Genomic DNA, 22115 nt, shown 5'->3' with positions numbered 1-22115 from the left:
ATGACCAGAATTTTCTGGTACTTCTATGTTAATAAAAAAAAAAGCATAAGAGCACCCAATCTCACCCAAATAGGATACACGGACCGAATCACAAGTTTCATTCTTAGCAGGAGTTATCAAGAGTAGAAACTCATGAGAAAGGATAATAATATGCACCTTTTTTTGCCATCTTGTCTATTGCTAATTTTAAATGCTCGTATAAAAACAAATCCCCACACCATATTTGCAATATGATCATAAATAGGCAATAGTTTAAAAATGTAAGATATGATTACCTCGGACTATCAAGCTGTTTCGCACTTTGGAAAAAAGTGAACAAAGCACAAACACCTTTCTCTTCCTCTCCCTCCCTCCCTCCCTCCCTCCCTCTGCTCCCCCCAAACCCCCTCCCCACTTCCAAACCAGGAAAAAAAGAAGTTATACTCTGATGAATATTAGAACTGGCACCAACATTCATGCTCGTTGCCCTGATGTGCAACAGAAAGTTCATTTACAATAGTCAGAAATATTCTTATGCACTAGCCCCAAAGAGTTCAGCTTCTGAAAACAGTTTATTTTAAAAAAAAATCCCATCAGGTATGACGTGGGCAGCGTCCAGAAGGCGCAGGAATGTCCAACACTCTACGTCGATCTTCATATTCGTCAGTGTCTGTGGAATCTTCATCTTCATCCACTGCATATTCATTATGATTTGTTTCCTAATACAAAACACATCCATATTTAATTAAAATCTTCTCTTCCAGCTAGTTCTAAGAAAGCATTAACAATTACCTAGAGAAATCTGATGTCTGTGTTATCACATCGATTAGCTGGAGCAGACATCGTACTCTATATCCTAAACCCAGCTCCTTACAGTTACAAAGTTTAGTTTGCAACAGAGATCATTTTGCCAAACTACTTGACCTTTAACTCCATCAGTATCAATTAGCCTTCGTTATTTCATATGCACAACTATGTAAAGCCACAAGTCAGTATCTTAGCTGTACCAATTTTCTTGGCAGCTTATGTTGGTTTTTAATAAAAGTAGTTTAAAAACAAAAGGTCATCACTACCTTTAAAACAGAGGTAGAGCAAAAGAGAAAAGCAAATTATTTTTACAGTCAGCTGAATGGAGGGAGGTTACAACTCCCATAAAAGTGAGCACAAGTTAAGAGATGCCATTTTCTGTTACAAGCACGACATCTGGTGGCACTTACTGTTAGAGCTACTAAGAGAGAGTGTCAAATCCCTGGAAAAACGTGAGAAACTGTCCAAGTAGATGTCTACCCCCGAGAAAAGACTCAATGCCCGCACAAAACCTTTCAAGTTCTATCTGAATTAGTCACTAAACAAGGGCTATGCTAGCGATACATTAAATAAAGCATTCTTTTTCTAAATATGCCAAAAGGAGAAATTACATAGTTCACCTGCAGTCTCCAAACTAAAACTACGCTGTAATTAACAGTCAGCTAAATAGCTTACTGATGTGCAAAGTCATTAAGTGACTTCATGAAATGCACTTTCAGTGAGAACAAATGAACATCATACGGCCTGCCATCATTTTTAAGTCGTCATTAACTGAAGCTTTCCTTGTTGAAGAAAGTAGATACGCTATTATGGCTAAAACAGATGAGTGTGTTCATACCAAGGTGGAATATTTAAAAGAACTATGAAATCCCAACAGCTAACACAATGCCACGTCTCTAGGTACAATTAAGAACTCTGAAACATGCCCTGAATAGACAGACATAGATATATTTCTATGCATCCTGAGAGGTAGTTGTGTTCAGACACAGAAGAACAGAATAGTCGTGTTCTACCTCTGTCGAGAACCCACCAGGCCCCTGACCTCACCAATACAACCAGGTCTGACCTTGATATCAGAAAGAGGTGAGCACTTGAGGAGGAAGACTCATAGCCACGTATGGCGTCCTATGAAAGCCAGAGCCAAGAGTCTTTAATTAATCGGTAGCATTACACGTCAAAGGAATGCGGATTCAGGGCTTTACCAACATACGAACTGCCTACAAAGATTACTACAGTTGCCAGACTTAGTCTTAATTGGACCATGTTTTGTATGGAGTTATCAATCTGAATGCTACTCAGTACTGTAATTTTTGCACCAGAAGTGTTTTCTTATCGATAGACATTCCAGAAGCTGAGAAGAATTCATATAATGGGAATTGCCAAAGTCTCAGACTGAGTGATACTTTTCAACTTTTTTTTTTTTTTTTGAGAAATGGTTCTGAAAAAGAGAGCGATTTTCAAGAAAAGAACCAAAACTGAAAAGTGACATGACACTGGAGTTCGAACACACAGTTACACTGTCCTATTAAAATTAATCCAAGTGTTCTCAGAAAACAGGAGGTCAGGGAAAAACTAATCTAGGATAAACACAACTGCATCTGCACTTACCATTCGTGCTGTAGACACCTTGAATGTCGGACACACCATATGAAATCTGGGAATTGTGACGTTAAAGAATTTGTCCTTGTAGTAGAGGCAATGGAAGGTGTAATACCCTTCCATGTATCCAGATGTTGTGGAAAACGTAGTACAGCTGGTATATTCATAGACTCTGCCTGGACTGATAATTGGAAATTCCCCTGTTGGTAAAAAATGAGATCACAATACTAAGGACTGAAGTAGAACTACAATTTAGCAGTTTGCTAAAGCACTTGCGCTCCAGAACATATTCAGGAAGATCATTTTATATTCCAGTGGATGCATAAATGATTCTCAGCCATTATTGACGTTAAAAAACTGTCTGAAGAGCGGTTAGCTGTCAGGATGCTCAGACATCCCTTGCAAAACGACTTTAAACACAAAACAGATAGATAGATATCTCTCTCTTTCAACAACAAAATTATTTTTATATGAACCATACAACTACTACCCTCTGTCACCATGATGAACAGCTAATAACGTAACTTTCATAACATGTACATTAAATACAAACACACTTTCTCTACTGGGTTCATAAAAGCAATCTTTTACTTACCAACTACTCCAGGGCCCTGAACTTCTTCTACGTCACCTTTGGCGTTTGTTATTCTCCAGTATCGGCTGTCCAGCTGACAGGCCTTCTCAGGAAGAGCATCTTTGGACATTTCAATTCTGGAAGCCAAACAGCATACTTCATGGTTACTACTTTCACGGTACTACTTTCATACATTTTAAGAAATGCTTTAGTATCCTCGGGATCTCTCTCCAAGTAGACTGGGGAAAAAAAAGTCCTAAGGCAAAGTATACCGAATCAGTTGTCGGGATCCATCTCCATGCCTCCGCTTCACTATCTATTGTCATTTACCTCTTTCTAAATCACAAGAGTTACTCATAATTTCTTTCCCTCACCGATCACTGTACTTCACCAATTAAATTACCAACTTGACTGATACTTTGCATACCTGACCAGGTGTCCTAATGATTCAGTATTTTTTTTATTAAAAAGTACAGCATGTTGAGCACATCCTATTCATTTTAGAACGTTTAAGAATGCTGTCCATACATTTGCAATAACTGATGCTTTGAACATTACATAGGTCTTTCCTGTATTGTAAGAGTTAATCCAGTTGTTATTTTTACCTGATTCTGTAAGTGAAGAAATAATGCGGTGGATGTACAGAACTGAGTTCAGGTAGAAAAGATGTGGACACAGAAACAGTAATATCTCCTGTGGTAGCAACACATTCTTTATCGTGCACATACCTACAGAAAGGAAAACATTAACTCAGCAAATAGCTCTGTATATTCAATACAGAAAACTAAAAACGTGAAGTGATTAGTTGATTACTAATAAGAGCACTGTGGTGCTAGGTTAAAAGTAATTCTTATTTGTCATTTAAATAAAGGATGTATGCAGTGTCTTCATGATCTATACTTCCCCATGACCTGAACTCCTACAGCTATGGATCTCTTTGTACCTCCATTAATGCTTGCATTAAGCTGGGTGTATAATTTGATCTGAAGTCAATGAAGACACACTTGTTTAAAGATGTGTCATTATGCTATTTAAAAAACAAGAACTAGCAACTCCTACAGCAAATTAATTTACACCTCAGGAACTCGGTTCTATAGCATCTCAGTTTGACAGAATTAAGGTTCTTGCTTATAATTAGAAGAAATAAAAACCGCATGGAGATTCAAACACCAGAAAGGTCCTGTTTATTTACAAATTCAACAGTGTTATTTTAGAGACCAGTTAACTGAAATAATTGCTTTTTTAATAACTCAGGCCAGTCCTGCAGCTGCAGCACACTCATGGCAAGCAGAATATATATTATGCTGTTCGCTAAGCTTCAGATCAGTTATAGTGCAAAATTCCAGTCACGTTAACACAAAGTTACAAACTCAGAAGCTTCTGGTAAAAAAAAAAAAAAAAGTTTCTTTAAGCATTGTGTTTTACAACTTTATACAGCTTTATCTACAGTAAGTTTCATGTCCTTTCTTCTCTCTCCACCATCAGCTTTTTTATCAGACTCCCGTAAGTACATGGAAAGAAGTCATCATTCTAAAAGAAGCATCAAAACCTTGCAGTGAGGTTATAAATCCCAGTCACAATACCTGAAAATCTGGTCTCTGATGATAGGATAACCACCAGTTACAACTTTGTTTACATAGGATGTAAACCATTCCAAGTAAGATGTACCTAGATATCAAAGAAGAAAAGTATTCATAAAAACAGGCAAATTTACCACTAAATCCATTCCAATAAATATTTCAAGGAAACAATTTAAAGCTTTGAATATTTTATAATAAACTCTCAGACTTACTTAGCTGAGTCAGTCCATATTCCAGGCCATTCTACCAACAAAGATCATTTGGAGAAACCAACCAAGAACTAAGAGTTAAGGGTGCACGTTCACAGCAAACAAAGAGTCTCTTAGCTAAGTATTTCACATTATAATCATGGTTTTCAAATGCTAGTATCTCCCATCATCTGGTTTCCTGCTCACGACTCTTCTGCTATGACTGGGAAAGACAACAAGTACAGCGGCCTATACTACTTGTAAAGCTGTTTCCAACTATTCTACCTACATGAGGCATGCAAGCCCGCTGGTGGATTTATGGATTTAGTTTTGATACGCAGGTTTCCATACAAACAGAGTTACATGCTAGCAAGCTGCAGAATTTCCCTCTCCTTAAAACCAGGGGTAAGTCACAGATATACTCTGCGCTCCTGCTACAAACCTAGAAGACTACGGCTGTACGTCATTCCAAAGAACATGGGATTTTCATACTCTTACAGCCATTGTCCGAGAACAGCTTTTCATACACCTACAGCCATTCATTAGGAACAGCTTGATTTCTAAGTAGACAGTCAAGCTGTCACATTCAACTCTCTTCAAAAGAAGAGAGTTTCAGACGAGAGATACAGGCTCTCCATAAAATAATTTTTCAGCCATAAATCTTCCAAGCATTGGAATATAAAGTGCAATAGAAAAGTATGGAGTTCTTCAATTATGTGTCAGTATTACTGATACATATTACTGATACAAAACTGGATTTAAGCTGAAATACTAAGAAATCATTATCATCGCCTTCACTGACATGTTATCAAGTACTACCACTCCTGTTAGATTAAGTGTACTTACCACTCCTTCCTTTCAGCAAGAGCTATGTGTAATGTCCTTTGATCTTTTGGAAGTCTAAGGAACTCCAAGTGTATTATCCTCCTTTCTACCACTAATCCACAAATGCAAACCTTGTATAAAGTAATTCTGAACAGAGAGAGTGGACCCTGCCACGTTCAAAGTGACAAGACAAATGCTGTATATGAAACTTTCACTCCACTCTGCGGTAAATCAAGATTAAACCTTTCAGCCAAGTGGAATACACTTCAATATGATGTCAGATCACTTCATCATTGACTTAATTCCATAAAAGCAACAACACCAATTCACCATAGAGTAGCTTTGAAGTATTACATCATCCTCAAGTGGAGAGAAGCAAGTAACTGAACTCCTGAGCTTTTGCTGCATCTTCCGTATGATGGTTCTAAAGCACACAATGCATTCTGCAATGACCTTTGTAATACAGACAGCAGGTTGACTACTTCACGCCGAAATGAGTTCATACAATTAATCAGTACATTGAAAGGTTTCCTAAATTAGTGTGGCTAAGAGTTCGATTACCTTCAACCTGAACCAGCAATGGTATAACATTGCCTAATGTGGTTTCTCACTGTAACATTAACACATATTTCTTAAGAAATGTGCAAGGCTAAATTTCAATATTAATTTTGGTGCCATTTATTACACATCTGCTTTCTCACTGAAAGGAATTTAGATACAGCCACAATTACCAGATTCCAGTGGACTAACAAAAAGAAATAATGGAAACGCTGTTCCAGCCAACGTACACGTCAGACAGATGATCACAACAGATTACTACATAACCAAACAACTATTACACAGTTTACCCCTTCCCTCCTTTACCCTTTGAACAAAGCAATGAGGCAGATCAAAAATCCAGAAAGGTTTTCTTCTGCAGCTATGTTTATAGTTAATTAGATTTAATTAAGCAATACAAAATATTTTCAACGTCTAACATGGTTGCAAAAACTTCTGGGGGAAAAAAAAAAGGCAATCTTTCTGTCCACTTGGGTGTTGCATTTAATAACTGCATACATCACCCCCATGATAGCTAAGTTAAAGGTTTTGCTCATCTTGTTAGACAGGTTAGTACACTGAATGACCTGTATACACGACACGCAGAAGGACAAGCTTTAATAGAGAAACCTTGCATCTCATTTCAAGTAACTGCTGGTGTTTTAAAGCAGGTTTGAGTCTTACAAGTAGCACAGAAAATTTAGAACACTTGCTTTGTTCAAGTCATACTGACATGCATTTTCTAAACAGCGCAATAAAATATTGTGCAAAATGTTTTAATCTAAAGTGTTACCTGTAATGAACATATCAATAGCAGATGGATTGCGAGCCATTTGGTCCTAAAAGGGAAAGAAGGTTATGGATGTATTAGAAGGAGAGCATTAGACTTCCAAGGTTAATATTCAACACTTGAAATATAACAAAGGCAACACTTTCCCTATATTCACTAAACCTAAAACCTGTCTGTTTAATATATCACTACACTCCCAGTCAGATATTCAAATATATAAAACACACATGCCTGTCCCCATGAGTGCTCACGTGGTCACTGAATATGCAGCTTGAACATTCCACTAAGGCTCATGCATACAAAATCAGATTTAATGGATCAAGAAGTGAAGCCCCAAAATATTGCCTTAGAACACAAGTACAGAATAGCTGAGGTTGGAAGAGATCTCTGGAGATGATCAGTCCAATTCCTCTCCTCGAGGCAGGGTTAGCTAGAGCAGGTTGCCCAGGATGATGTCCCGCCCAAGGACAGAGACTACACAACCTCCCTGGGCAATCTGTTCCAGCGTTTGGCCACACTCACAGCAAAAACATTTTTGTGTACGTCCAGATCAAGGTTCCTGTGTTTCAGCTTGTGAGCACTGCCTCCTCTTCTGTCATTGGGCAGGCATCACTGAGAAGAGACTAGCTCTGACTTCTTTATGCCCTGCTATCAGATATTTATAAACATTGATAAGATTCCCCTGAGCCTTCTTTGCTCCAGGCTGAACAACCCCAGCTCCTGTACTACCATATTCTCCCCTGCAATATGCAGCACTGTCCACAGAGGAACCAAAACATAAGTAAGTAACCTTCCGAGTTCCCAAGCGTTATCCAGAAAGTTTAAATACGCAGCACAATACAAAGGGGAATCGTAACTTCCTTCAAGTGATCCATGATCAAGGTATTCCCTAAAAATCTCATCGCTACATGCTTTGAAAGCAAATGGCCGTTTGCCTCCATAGCAGGATGAAGATCCCCATCTTTAAAAAAAAAAAAAAAAAAAAACCCACACACAAAAAAAACCCCACCCTTTACTCACCCTGCTTTCTTTTTGGGGTGGGGAGGATGTCAGGGCATGGGTAAGGAAAGGGCAGGCTAAAAGGTGTAAGGTATAATATCCTTAGGCTTCACTGTCAACAACATGGCTATCTTAAAATACCACTCCTATCAGAATTATGAAAGATACTTAATTATGTTCTACAAGGAGCTGCTCAAGAGTAATTTGTTCTTTCACTGGAGAGTAAGTTTTGCTTACAATCCAGAGGGTATCATTTACTATAGTAAGTTTACATTTAACATCTCAGGGAGAAGATATAGACAGATGCTGATCTTCCATAATGGAGAAGCTTTTCTTCCTTATGGAAACAGGGACAAGAGTATATACCTGCCATAGTTTGAATACATTAAAATAATACTTTCCAATAAGGATGAATGTTGTCCACTATCATGAATCTATAGAAACTGCTTCAGCCATTAACAATTTCATGTAAATGTCTCTCACTTACTCACCATTCCACTTGTGGGCTTTGATGAAAACCAGATGGCAACTCAGGGGCAAGTAACAAACTAATTACGATCTCTTAGCATTCACCTTATGCTATGTAAAATATTTCAGGTATCTGATAACAAGCAAAGGGGCACCATCAATCATTAGAAAAGTACATTCACAAGTATAAACATATCTTCCTTACTGGACATTGATAGAAGATCTCGTATTTATTTCGTCCCTCCACACTCTCCAGGGCCATGTATTGACTCAGGCCAGTATGAATGCAAAAAGTAAGAGGAAGGCATTGTTTCAGACCTAGCCGCTGCTGAAAACCTCCAGCCGCTGTGTCGATATCCAACAAGTCTTCAGAGCGGTAGTGGTTCGACAGTGCCATGCTTCCCATCAAACTTCACAGACAACAACAAAAAAAGGAAAGATAAACAGAAGGCACAACTCACAATGCAATGATTTCTACACATTGATTCTAGTATTGCTCTAGATGTATATTAGACTTAGATGAGCACCTGGATGTTAGACTTCATCTAGGTTATTAGTTCACAACATCCAACTTCACAAAGGGAGGCTTGATGACTCTAGGATAAACACTTCCATGTATGTTTTGTGCATCCCAAAGCACCATTTTAAACTGTATTGGTGATACCCATCATGCCTGCAACTACTTCAAAGAAGCCCTTCACAGCTGAAGCTTCCTATAGGAGCATAATATAATAATAACCAGTGCTCCGTATCTCGAGTTTTGTGCAAGTTCATTTCACTACTAGCAAAGCATCCACGCTTTTTCAATTAGACTACCGAGCTGCTATAGTAACAGCCACTGATCAAAACTACAGTGAGCAAGGTGCTCTATATGCTTTGCAGAACAGGCTGAGAAGTAAACAAGGAAAATAACTGTTGAGTCAGAGAGATTATAATCCCAGTATAAAAACTAAGGCATCCAGACACAAATAAAGAGACGTACAAGGAAAGAATGAGACAATATTTATCAGCATGACATGGCAAGGCCATCAACTGTGTTCTGAATTTTTTCCTCTCGCTTTTTGCAAGCAAAGAATGGGATTTTTTTATTTGTTTTTTGACAATAAGAATGTGACGTTGAAGACAGTAAAAGGAGCCTCTCTATACATAAGAAAAGGATATATAAATTTGGAAAAATGTTGTACTAGTCTAAACCAGATTGGGAACGGAGGTGAGCATCGGAAGCTAAAGTTAACATTGATACGAATGTTGAGCTACAGGAGAGCTAGGGTGAAAAAAAGCCCAAGCAAACTACGCTCAATGTAATAAAGGGGCAGACAATGGAAGAATGATAAAAAGGGGTAACATGATCAAAGCAATCAACAAGGGCACACACTACAGCAGTGCGCTTAGCAATAAGAAGAGTACACACACCTGTAACGTACACCTCCCCACCCATACTCCCTTCTAATTTGCCTTTCACTGATGTTCTCAGATGTAAGCTCTTTCAGATGCTAAGCTTTTACTGGTGTTATGAAAGCAGTGACTCAGGCGCAAGCTGCTGCACGTCAGCATGATATAAGCTACTCCCATCCTGGGCAACAGGTTCTATTCCTCTTTTTCCTTATGTAGTCTTGCCTGGAATTAGCACATTCTACAGTTTGAAAAGCAATGCTAATATCCAGACGCTGAAATCCGAAGCATCTAACGACAACTAGTCCTGAATCTCCTCCATTTCTGACCTAACATGCCAACAACTTGCTGCATAGACTTCCAACACCTACACCTGATCTTTCCAGTATTCATCTCCCACAAAGAAAGCAAGCCTGTCCCCAACAGTAAGACCACACCTTCCACTAGCAGCATGGCAGCCTTCCTTGCTCCAGGATCCCACACGGGATCTGAGTAGTCCCCCAGCCAGGACTCCACCAAAAACGTTTGTCAACCTGTGGGTAAGGCTCAGGTCCTCGCTTCGAGGGCACAGCAATGGACAGCCCACTGGCAGTCGTTCAAGCCGAAAGGCATGCCCAAAGGCATATGTCTGCTCCTGCAGCCCTTCCACAGGCACATCACCACAGCAGAGGCTTTGTGGGAGTGAAATAGTAGGAAGAGCAGGAAGCACACAAGCTGCAGAGCTCCACTTGAAGTCTACAGAACTAGGGCACCTATCTGCTCTCTAAAATAGTCTCTCCTGGAAAAGAAACAGAACTAGAAGTCATCCTTATGGTTGCATAAAACTGTTTCCCGTATCCCTTCTGCACATCCAGCACTAGAATTGAAGGAAGCTGCCCCTTATTTACTAGTGAAGGCATTGCCCCCTACAGACACTGCAATGATTTGCCCCAGCTTTCCAACCGATGTTTGCGGCACTTCATCAAGTCCTGACCTGTAAACTTTTTCTATAGCTGGAAAATAAGAAACTATGTTTGGTCATTTTCCTTCTAACCTTGATGTAAAAGGAGTTTTTAATTCCTGAAACTGCATAAAATTGTAAAATCTTCTACTGAGACAACCTAATTTGCGGAACTGACATTTTGATTCTACTTTAAATCACTACCTGGTTTGAAAGTTATTCCTTAACTATTTTAAAGAAAAAAGTTATTAAATAATGAAACTTGAACAGTGCAAGAAGCTAATTTACTTATGTAATACAAAGCAAAACTTCAGGGGAACAACTTACAGTGGTATGATTAAAAGTCTAACAGTTGGAAGTTTTAGTTACTACAACAAAAAGATAAAGGTTTTTACTAGGAAAAAGGACTGAAGTGTAAGAGTAATTTGAGCAATTAGAAATCTACACCGTGTTTTTAATTGCTTATGAGACTAGAAGATAGCCAATTCCAGAAGTGTCACTTCAAGCGGTCACTCAGTTACAATACGTTTAATGCTTCACCTGTCCTGTTCAGCAGACATTTTACCTTTTTAATAAATAAAGTATTCACAAAATACAAAAGGAATCAATAACTTGGTATGTAGTTTTCACTCCTTACCCAGGAACCACTAGCTTCTGTCCATTATGAATACGAAATGAACATCGATAGTCATCAGGGAGTTTGCAACCTATTTGTGCTTCCACGGCATCTAGATCTTCCTCCCGCACACTCTCTGTGTACAAAAAGAAACAGAGTAATAAGTGGCAGCTTTGGAGGCGGAATCAAGAACTGCTGCTCCTCTGAAACTCTCAGATTTAATGCTGCTTCACTACTCTGCCCCCAAGTGCCCAGTATGCTGCTCTTGACAAAGGTGAATAATCAGGTTTGTGTTAAGACCTCTCCTTCAAAATTTTATTTCACACCATTTCATCAGAGCTGCATGGCTAGAAATAAGTCAAAAACTAGCTACATTTCAGCCATAACAGCATGCTTTCAACTGCCAAAGAGAATTTTAAGTAGCCCCAGCAACCTTAGCATTATGGATTTTTTTTATGTCATCACAAAAGGAATACATATTTCAAAGTATTTTGCCACTTACAATTCAGAGAAATTGAACTAACAGGCATACAAAAGCAATATAAATTTGGTTCAACTTTAGGACGCAGCTGTCTACTAGCATGGTCTCAAGAATCCTCCCCTGTGGCCAGAATCACTACAAATCAAGTATTTCAAATACAAAGCATGGAAATTGTCAGTGCTTTGGATCAAACAAGCATGGACTCAAGTAAACATCTGGTGACTTTATTGTATGCTAGGTGGCACAAAATGAATACTATGTAAATTTGAAAAGAAGCTGATTACATTAACTGATTACTTAATACAGCACCAATCCCCATCCAACAAAACCTCAACAGGCCTGACTTAAGCAGAAAGTATTTATAAAGTGAAATAAACCTTTTTCCCACAATATCGTCATTAGCTAAGTCCCAGTTAAAACTTTTAGGCAATGTTGATTTTAGTCTTTCATCATTCTAAGGGTTGCTTCTTTCAGTTTCCAGTCCAATCAGTAACAAAGAAATGTTGGCTGCAGCCAACATTCCCTGGAATCTGAAGTAATAAATGGGTTGTCACAAGGGGATTTTCATATCATCATCAACAGAAGGGGGTGGGGAGTAACTACTCTTACACCTCCACACACACTTCAGGGAGTTTCCGCACCCTCACTTCTACCAAAGAGCAACTGGGTGGCCTGTGTGGTCTGTTCCAATCAAGGTTTTTTGGGTGATTTTTTTTTTTTTTTTGGAAACCCTTTCCATATTTGTTATTGGTTTCACTTATATGGCATAATTTCATGGAAACAAGATCCTGTACAAATGGTATTAAAAAGTTGTAAGTTATGGAAGAGCTCCTACTAAAACCTGCCATCGCTATACAAGTGTGGAAATTGATCATTTAAAATTTATTTCTGTCTTTCCGTAGCCAAAGAGAAGCTTCATTGCACCAAATTCTTTGGGAGGATTTTGAAAGTAAAACTGTGGTAAAATCTGTCCATTTCAACATCTCCAACACAGATACTTTCCATTTTATTAGCAAAATATTTGACTGACAATTCAATGGTTCTGTATATCTGAGTGCAGTTTGTGTTTTCGATAGAGCAGCATGGAAGTTACAGAAATCAAGGTAGGTTATCTACATCAAGTGCTACGGCCTGTGCCCTTTTGGCCTTTTCCTAAAAAGGCGTTCCTTCACTAACAATCAGAAGTAACAAACCAAAAATTTTTTAAAGAAAACAATAAGTATTAAGTCCTAACCACGCTCTGTTATTCACAAATACTTCACAAAACTTAAGAATCCAGCACTATCCAGCAAGCCAAGGAGCATGCAAGATTTACGTAGGAAAGAGATCATTGCCTATAGCTTTCTCTTAATTTCACAGGTCACGTTAAATCAAACATCTTGATCTAAAGTCAGTTTCATACAGAAGAATGAAATACAGTTGAAACTGTAAGAGCTATTTTGTCCCTATACCATAAAAGTCCAAACTTGCTGTATGTCTTGCTGTGTAAGATTTATGAACCAGAACACTGGAAGTACTTCAAGTATTAAAGCACAAGCTTAATTTGAAAACAGAATCTTGGGAAAAAAAGTAAATTCTTGTTCAGCCACTAATTTACCTTCATTAGAGGAACACAGCAAGACCTACAGAAGAGAAGAAAAAACCTCCTTTCTGATTGGCTTTTTTAAAAATGCTTGCCTTCATGTGAAAGTGTTTTAATTAGGTCTTAAGACAGTGTCACAAAATCACACCAACATGTCCCAGGTCCTTGAAGTAATGGTATTATTAGACTAAAAAATTATAATAAACAAGAAAACAAAAAATTCAGTCATAGCAACCAAAGACAAAAGCAGTTAAAATGTATTCATTTCCCGATTATCCAGAGATAAAGAAGATAGAGTGGTCCTTAGAAAAAAAAGATAATCTTGATTTCTTCTCTGAAAAGAAATCTTCAGAGAATCTATGGATCACTAGTAACTGGGCGAGGACTATACACGTGGTCCGATTTACTTATTTACTGGAGGGGAAGGGAAAGCACAGCTATTTGACTTTCAGGGCTCCGGTAATTGAGACACACACCTAGGATGAAAGCAGTATGAAACTCAATCACAAACAATGACGCGTCAGCCAGCCTACTAGAGACGGCAGGTATTACACTGTACCTTTCAAAGAACCAATCATCCGAGGACACCGCTGTCCTAAGTATTTCTCGAGGTCATCCCAGGCTTTTTTCAATGTAGCATAGTATCGGATGTATCTTCCTAGGTCACAGTAGGTACTGATGAAGACAGCTTTCCAGGTCTGATTTCGTTTACTTTTTTCCTCTCTAAGTGGACATGAAGAAAATAAATTTAAATACCATCCTAAAAAACTTGGCTTCTAAACCCAAGAAGTTAATATTTGTTATTTGGAAGAAACAGTATGCTTAATATTAAGCCAGGAACACTTTCAGCCACGTGAGCTACACAAACCCAATTAATTCCAGTATCTACTCAACAGCAACTTGGAAAAGAATTAGGAAACATTTGGGGTACTTAGTATCAGGGGAAAATTTAGAAACAGTATTCCTTTAAACAGAGTGCTGCGTGTTATCAAATCTTAAAACTGGTGAATAGGTAATTCACATCACATTCCACACATATGCTGAGAAGACTTTTAAAAAAAAAAAAAAAAAATCACATTTTTTGATCTACTGCATTAGTCACAAACTGCTTTATTTACCCAGTAAGGATTAAGGAGTAAACCAGAGAGTTAAACAAGAACTCCGTGCACTGATCTAGAAAGACAGTTTCTTAAGGAATTACTGCATACTCTGTACTTGTCACAGGCACAACAGCAGGCTATGGGAAGCCAGGCTGCCAAAAAAAGCCCTGACTAACATCTGACAAAGGATGCTTGCCTCCAAATTGTAGCAGCCCTTACATCTCTGTTTTAGGAAATATTCCAACTCCTCAACCTTCAATCAGCACGCTGAATCTAAAAGATTTAGTACAGCTTCGTACACCTAAATAAAAATGTAAACAGTGAGAAGTCTTCACATCACCTTTAAGATCTCTCTAGCTCTAAAAAGGAGAGAAGCAGCTTACTTCTTCAAGAAGAGATCAAGAAGAGGGGGAAGAAAGTAGGTTAAGTTTAATCTGGGAAGTTAGATAAACTAATGTCAAACCAAAGAGGCAAAAGATAAAATCCCAAAGTGAATTATTTCTCAGCGGGTGAGAAAGTTTCAGCATATTTTCACCCTCCAAATGTTATTTGTAGAAATTAACTACAGCCTTCATTACTCATTTTTTCTTGGCTATGGAGAAGCCAGCATCTCAGAAACCAACCCCAGAGCCAGTTCTCCTTAGCAAAGCCCTATAACCCCTCATCTTCCCCTATACACACACTGAGTTGTTCTTCCAAAGCAGCAGGTACTCAGTTTGAACTTCCCATTTCCTTACCTTCTTTCCCTGACACACCCCCCCACCAGGTTTTTCTTTCTAGTTTGGATTCTAGTATGAATATTGCTTAGGATTTTCATGCAGTGAATCTCAAGGCAAAATTTTACAAGTTGTGTTATATCTTCATAAGTTGCATATAATTAGAATACGCCCAGCGTGTTTACCTTTGTGGATTCAACTTTGCTGTTCATTTTTAATACAGTCCATATGACATAATATAGATTGCAAACGACAACTTTGGAAAGGTTTTCCTAAATTACCTTCTTCATCCACTTATGCATATACATTAACTCCTTATCACTAGCTGTTCTGCCATCTTAGGCTATTTATGTAATACAAGGAGCACCTGCATAACCTGAATAATGGAAAAATATAGGGAATTGATCGCTGCAGTCATACACAGTTAATAATCCTCTCAATTTACAATCTAAAAAGAAAGATACTGTCTAGAAAACAGGACACAAAGAGGGGATAAGCAGTAACAAAACTGGTTGCTAATTCACTTCAGTCAACTCCACGAGCCTTCTCAGCTCTTGAGAAAAACATGCTTTTTTTAACAAAGATGTGGATTGATAGCTTTATAGTTAGCTTCCACTTCACAGACATTCAATGCAAGCAAGCAGAACAGAAAGTGAGCTTTTTAAAAAAACACAACACCCCAAGAACCACGTATGTAAAATATTTTACACAGCCCAATGTGACTTCCCTGGGAAAATGACAGAGAAAATCCTCCTGGAAAGCATTTCCAAACACACGAAAGACAAGAAGGTGATCAGGAGCAGTCAGCATAGATTTAGGAAGGGGAAATAATGCTTGACCAACCTGATAGCCTTCTACGTGAGGCGACTCGCTTGATGGACGAGGGGAGAGCAGTGGATGTTGTTTACTACGAATTTAGCGAAGCCTTCAAAACTGCATCCCTGCTAATGTTGTCACAGAGAAGCTGACAAAGTATGGGTTTGACAGATAGGTAGTGAGGTGGACTGAAAATCGGCTGAATGACCAGGCCCAAAGGGTGATCAGTTGGAGGCAAGTCACTTGTGATATACCCCTGGGCTCCATCCAGGGGCCAATACTATTTAATATCCACATTAATGACCCAGATGATGGGACAATACACGCTCAGCAAATTTACAGATGCTACACAACTGTGAGCAGTGGTTGATACAGCAGATGGTTGTGCAGCTGTTCAGAGACCTCACCAGGCAAAGAAGAATCTCCTGTTCAACAAGGGGAAATGCAAAGTCCTGCACCCGGGGAGGAATAACCCCAGACACCAGTACAGCCTGGGGGCCGGCCAGCTGAGAAGAACCTGGGGGTCTTGGCAGACACCAAGGTGACCATGAACCAGCAATGCAGCCTTGCAGCAAAAAAGGTAGACAGTATCATAGGTCACAACAGGAAGAGTGTTGCCAGCAGGTCAAGGGAGGTGATCCTTCCTCCCTAGTCAGCACTGGCGAAGCCACATCTGGAGTACTGCGTCCAGTTCTGGGCTCCCCATTACAAAAAAGATATGGGTGTGTGTGGGTGTGCTGGAAAAAGTCCAGTGCAGGACCTCAAAGATGATAACGCAACTAGAGCATCTTTCACATGAAGAGAGGATGAGAGAGCTGCCTAGGGAAGGATCAGGAGGATCTTATCAATGCATACAATTACCTGATGGGAAGGAGTAAAGATGGAGCCAGACTCTTCTCAGCAGTACCCACTGACAGGACACTGGACGCAGTCCTGGACAACCTGCTCTAGATGACCCTGCGTGAGCAGGGGAGTCAGACTAGAGGATCTCAAAAGGTGCGTTCCAACCTCAACTATTCTGTGATTCCAGTCATGGCCACCCTTGACACAACCATCCCATTGTACCCATCATTATTACAGCACTCAGAATATTACTTTCCTCCATAGAACATTTGGTGTCTGAGAAGCTCAAGCTGCAGCTTCTCCTTCAGCCTAGGCATTAGCAGGATATCTCTTCTCCACCCATCTATAAAACTTTTTAATACTTGTTAACTTCCTAAAAAAATCTGCATGAATGTACATTTTTGACACCTCTAACTTTTCATCGGTTTGAAGCTGGTGAGAAGCTGGTGAATACCAATTCAGTCTTACAGTCAAGAGAAGTAACATGAACATAAACAGACAGCACAATAACATGAGCCTTATTTTCACAGAAAAAAAGGCTTAAAACAATCACACTTACTCTGAAATAAGCCAGTATTTCTTGCAGTGTCTTTTCCACAATGGATCATGGCTTGATAGCTGATTTAATCTTCGACTTAAGCAGCAGCAACTATAAACATAAAACCATTAAATTTGATTGCAAAAGAGCAGCAAAATAAACAGGGATAAATACTGACCAGTGTATAACACGGTGCATTCTCATGAAATAAATGCAGAGTTTGAAAGTTAGTTAACTGTCCTTTTTAGACTTGTGCTTACAATGGTTAAAAGTCTTCACTACAGCTGTATATGTCATGAACTACTTTTCTACACACTTTGAGAACTGTCAGCAATTAAGTAATTTTGTAAAGCAGGTCATCCTGTAGACCTACCCATCGTAAACATTGTCTGACTCCACTCCACCAGCAGTATGCATTCCAGTAGCACAGACTAGTTATTATGATTTAAATCGCTTTATCTGAACTGTCAGGCTCTACCTTATCTTTTCCACTATTTCCATACTACAGAAAGCTCAAACAATAAGCTACTGAAACCATACAGTTTGAGTATTACAAAATTACTTTCCGCTTTAAATTGTTTAAGTAACAAACTTCACGACCAGAAACAGACACAGGTAAAATTCAAAGGGTGATAGACCTGGAAATGAGTACTGTAACCTCCCTCTAAAGAAGACCATATATAAGCTCTTGCCATTGCATTACAGGTAACACTGCTACTTCAGGAAGCTAAAAGAATCGTATCTTCCACTATACAGCACTATTGCAAATGCAGTATTAAAAAACCTGTAGGATATAGGTCTAAAACTGTCCTCAAAAATCATTAAAGTTGATCCTGGCTTGATGCAGGGCGAGAGCAAAAGCTAACCTATATTCCTGATGCCTGCTAACTTGCTCTTTAAAAGCAGCGATGGAAGTGCCATCAAATGCAGTCTGTTCCCATATACACTTTTACAGTCATAAAGTCTTTCTGGAATGTACAACTGGTATCGACAACAAGACATTTCAGTGTATTTATATGAATAAGAATGTTCGGCAAAGTATCAGCAATGTGCAGAACAGTAATACAGGGAATGATTGTGTTATTCACAGATTCATAGAATTTAAAAGAAATTATTGCCTCATTCAATCTAACCTGAACACCAGACAATAAACCTTTTTCCTTCTGTGTTTGAGCTGAAATATCAGTTGTGCTTTAAAGAAACTCCCCAAAAGACACCACCAATTTAGATGTGGCAACATCATTTCCTCTGCTAGCTTGCTCTAACAGTTAAGGTGCGTGTTTTAATGGCTGTGATTAACACCTAAATACCTCAAATGAGATTACCAAATTTAAGCTTACAGTTACTACTTTTGGTTGGGGTTTTTTTCAGTGTAGTTCAGAAACTGGTAAGTAAGAAAGACCAGCAGTGTAAATGGACGTAGTTACCTACTGAAATAAAGATGCCTCTCAATCTTGTCTTCAATAAGTAAAATCAGCCAAAGTCCAGGGCTGGTGAAAATATGTTGCACCTGAGACTCCAGAATTATTCGTATTTACATGTTCAATCCAATCTTCTTTTTCCTCCCCAATATCCATTATAAACTGTTTAAACTGTAATTGTATTAATATTTAAAAATCAACCTCAAAAAAGTAAAGCGATTCTGCTGTATGCCCTGTCATTACCCTGTGAAATGGCACAAACACATTCACTTCATACCTTGACATTTGGCCATGTAAGAGCTTCATTCATGTAATGGGGACATATTTTGGGGGGTGTGGGGTGGGGAATCGACGGATGGGGAAATATCCCAAAGTCAAAGCCCTTGCAGAAATCCATTATATTGGTGTCTATCAATCAAGCAGTAATTTCTGGTAGGAAAGTCACTGGGGTATCACAGTAACAGGTGGCTTCAAACATGATAAAGATGCAATTAAAAGCCATTCTCATTAATTACACAAATATTTGGTCATCTGTCAGCTTTTCCATTATTTAAGGGCCACCAGCAGACTAACCAACCTGTGGAACACTAGGGAAACTCTAACGTTTGTGCTGGTCAGAGCATATACATGTCACTAAAACAAATGTAAGCAACCTAGAGATTTCCTCAATGAACACTTCCAGTACTACAAACAGTCAGTTATGCAAAACTACCATTGCTGACCTTATAAATAAGAAACCTACGCAGTATTTAATTGTCATTGCACAGCAAAATCTATCTCATTTTGCCAAATACATAACAAAAATAGGCAGTGCCTTTACTACATCATTAGCAACTACTACTAAGTCATCCATGCTGGACTTGTAACAACTGTTACAATTTTTGCTGAAGCATAATCTCTTTTTTGCTGTTATGGTAACAGAATTCTCCCTGACGTCCTTAGATTTCCTGACAAGGAAATACATTTTACAAAACACAATACATTTTACATTTTGATAATATTCTATTTTATTCATACGTATTTCTCCCTCTTTGATTAAATACTGTGATTTCAATCACTGCCAGTGCTTGTGCTTCACTGGTAAGGTTTTAGCTGAAAATATACTCTCATCTTCACCCATAACTCTTCAACCATCTAGTAAAGTGTCTAAGAAGAGCTTGCAACTTTCAGTCAGGTTTTTCTGCCTGAAAAAAAAAAAAAAAATCGCCCTATTTCATTTTGTTTGGCTTTCCTCAAACAGCAGCTCGCTCAAATAATTGAATAGATTTACTGGCAACAAGACTGCCCTTTGTTTGCCCGTAGATACACAAGAGTTTCGGCGAATTATGGACTTCACAAATTCAGTTATTGGTTCACCTCAAAGCCAGGCTGGACGGGGCTTGGAGCGACCTGGGCTGGTGGGAGGTGTCCCTGCCCAGGGCAGGGGAGGTCGGACTAGATGAGCTTTAAAGTCCCTTCCAACCTAAACCATTCTATGAGTTGTAATTTAGGCACAAAGACAACATAGGTGGGAGTGAGAAAACCAGGGAACGTTACCTTTTGCTAAAAAAAAAAAAAGATGGGGGGGGGGGGGGGGGGAGATGGAACTGTTTCTGGAAGGGAACGGTGCTTTAGGACATGTCCTCCACACGGCAGCTCCTCCAGAAGGAGCCAAACCCTTTTCCTACCCAGATCCGGTCGCTTTGGGACCCCTGTGCCCGTCCGCCCCCCTCCCCCCCCCCCCAGACCGCTCCCCCCCGGTCTCGTTCGCCGGCCCCGCCGTTCGCGCACCCAAAAGTTGTGTCAGCCCAAACCGTCGGCAGCTCCCGCCGCCGCCTCCCCTCGGCCTTCACCCCCTCAGCTCTCCCCGCTCCCCCGACCCCAGCCGCCGGCCCCGGCTCACCCGGCAAGCGCAGGCCGGGCCTCCCGCCCCTCAGCCCCGCTCCCCCGCCCCGCCCCGCGGCCCGCCGCTGCCTCCCCCACCCCCCGCCGAGGCCCGGTTCGGCCCTCCCTTCCCCTCAGCCACGACAGCGCCGGTCCGGCGGAGCCCCCGGGCCCGCTCCCGTACCTCATGAGATCCCGGTAGTCGAGGAAGCTGAGGATGAGGAGCAGCGGGTCGGTCGGCAGCAGCTCCAGGCTGAGGGCTGACGGCTCCATGTCCAGGGGCGCCGCCATCTTGCGAGACGTCCCGCGGCGCCACCGGGGACGCGCCCGCCCCTCGCGCCGCTCCGTTGTCAGCCGCCGGGGCGGGGGGTGGGGGGGGCGATACGGGGAGGGGGGGCGCAGCGCCCCCTACAGGCCGCGGCCCGCCCGCCTCCTCCCGCCGGCGGCCGCCCCTCAGCCCTCAGCCTGGGGGTCGGAGCGGGGAACCGGGCCGCGGGGTAGGCCGCGTCACCCCATGCTGACCCGGCGGAGGTTCCCCGAGCAGCGGTGGGGCCAGGGCAGGTGGCCATCTGCAACCCCCGGTGCCATCTCGGCGGTTAAACGTGGCCCCCCAGAAGGAGGCCTGGCTCAGGTGGGGGCCGTGAGGTGGAGGCCCCCGCGCTGGGAGAGGTGCCCCCCGCCGCTGGGCTGCTCTCCCGGCCCCCGGAGCTCAGGTCACTGGGCTTCCAGCCTCTGTGCCGGTACAGCAGCGGCCTCGGCGGCCCGCGGCCACCTGCGAGCCCTGGGCCTGTGTCCCCGTTACCCTCGGGCGTCGCAGATGGCGTCTCGCTCCTGTGGTTAGGCAACTGGCGGGAGCCCATCTTGTCAACGCTTCAGCTAGTCTGGGGCTTGCCGTGCTTTGCTCTTAAAGAATATTAAGAGATCAAGCTTCTTGATTTGCTTTCCTGAAACGGAAAAGTAATTTGCGTTCAGCTGAAGTATTTGGACCACCAAATCTTCATGTGGGTATGTCCTGATAGGATCAGACCGTAGATGTCCCTGAAGATGGGGGTACTGACTACGTCCAGCATCAGATTGCTTCCAATTCCTTCATGGTATTCCATTTACCAAAGGGATAAGAATTAATGTTAGAATAGCACCGAGGAGACAAATACAAACCTGCTTGTGTTGGCTTGTATCAGCCTCTGTCGGCTGATTCTAATGGATGATTAGAATCTACTAGGACTGAAATAAAAAGGGTCATGGTACATGTAGATGGGAAAATAAATTTACTGCGTTGAATATCTTTAAAACAAAAAGATGTGTTGCATCTTAAGGTTATATGCAAATATCAGATATTTTTAAAGTTTATTCCACAGTGTATTGAAAGATATATATTTTCAGCAAAAGCATAGTTTCATTTCATTTTAATTCATTTCAGAAAAGCATCTTTTTCCAGAACACTGTCCCTAGAACTGATTT

At 40.7% G+C, this 22115-nt stretch overlaps 1 protein-coding gene across 1 annotated transcript; it reads right to left on the bottom strand.

The window, feature by feature from the left end:
• Positions 1–393: 393 nt before the first annotated feature.
• Positions 394–20995, bottom strand: FBXO3 (F-box protein 3). Its single transcript, XM_082484955.1, has 11 exons — positions 20839–20995; positions 17392–17481; positions 13917–14080; positions 11316–11430; positions 8552–8756; positions 6883–6928; positions 4543–4627; positions 3565–3687; positions 2981–3096; positions 2395–2585; positions 394–698 (listed from the first exon to the last, which is right to left on the bottom strand). Exons 1-11 carry the CDS (start codon positions 20943–20945, stop codon positions 573–575), a joined length of 1368 nt encoding a protein of 455 aa, XP_082341081.1. The 5' UTR covers positions 20946–20995; the 3' UTR covers positions 394–572.
• Between the last annotated feature and the right edge of the window lie 1120 nt (positions 20996–22115).

Source organism: Vanellus vanellus (assembly GCF_965231255.1).
Source record: "Vanellus vanellus genome assembly, chromosome: 6".
NCBI classification, from domain to species: Eukaryota; Metazoa; Chordata; class Aves; order Charadriiformes; family Charadriidae; genus Vanellus; species Vanellus vanellus.
Note: the sequence above shows the minus strand (reverse complement) of the source record. Positions and strands in the feature narration are given on the sequence as shown.

Excerpts from the sequence above, each read along its gene's own strand:
- FBXO3 (XM_082484955.1), bottom strand. The coding sequence starts at position 20,945 with ATGGCGGCGCCCCTGGACATGGAGCCGTCAGCCCTCAGCCTGGAGCTG. Across the intron at positions 14,081-17,391 it reads AAATACTGGCTTATTTCAGA|AGAGGAAAAAAGTAAACGAA; the intron begins GTAAGTGTGATT and ends ATGTCCACTTAG. Across the intron at positions 3,688-4,542 it reads ATCAGAGACCAGATTTTCAG|GTATGTGCACGATAAAGAAT; the intron begins GTATTGTGACTG and ends TCCTTTCTGTAG.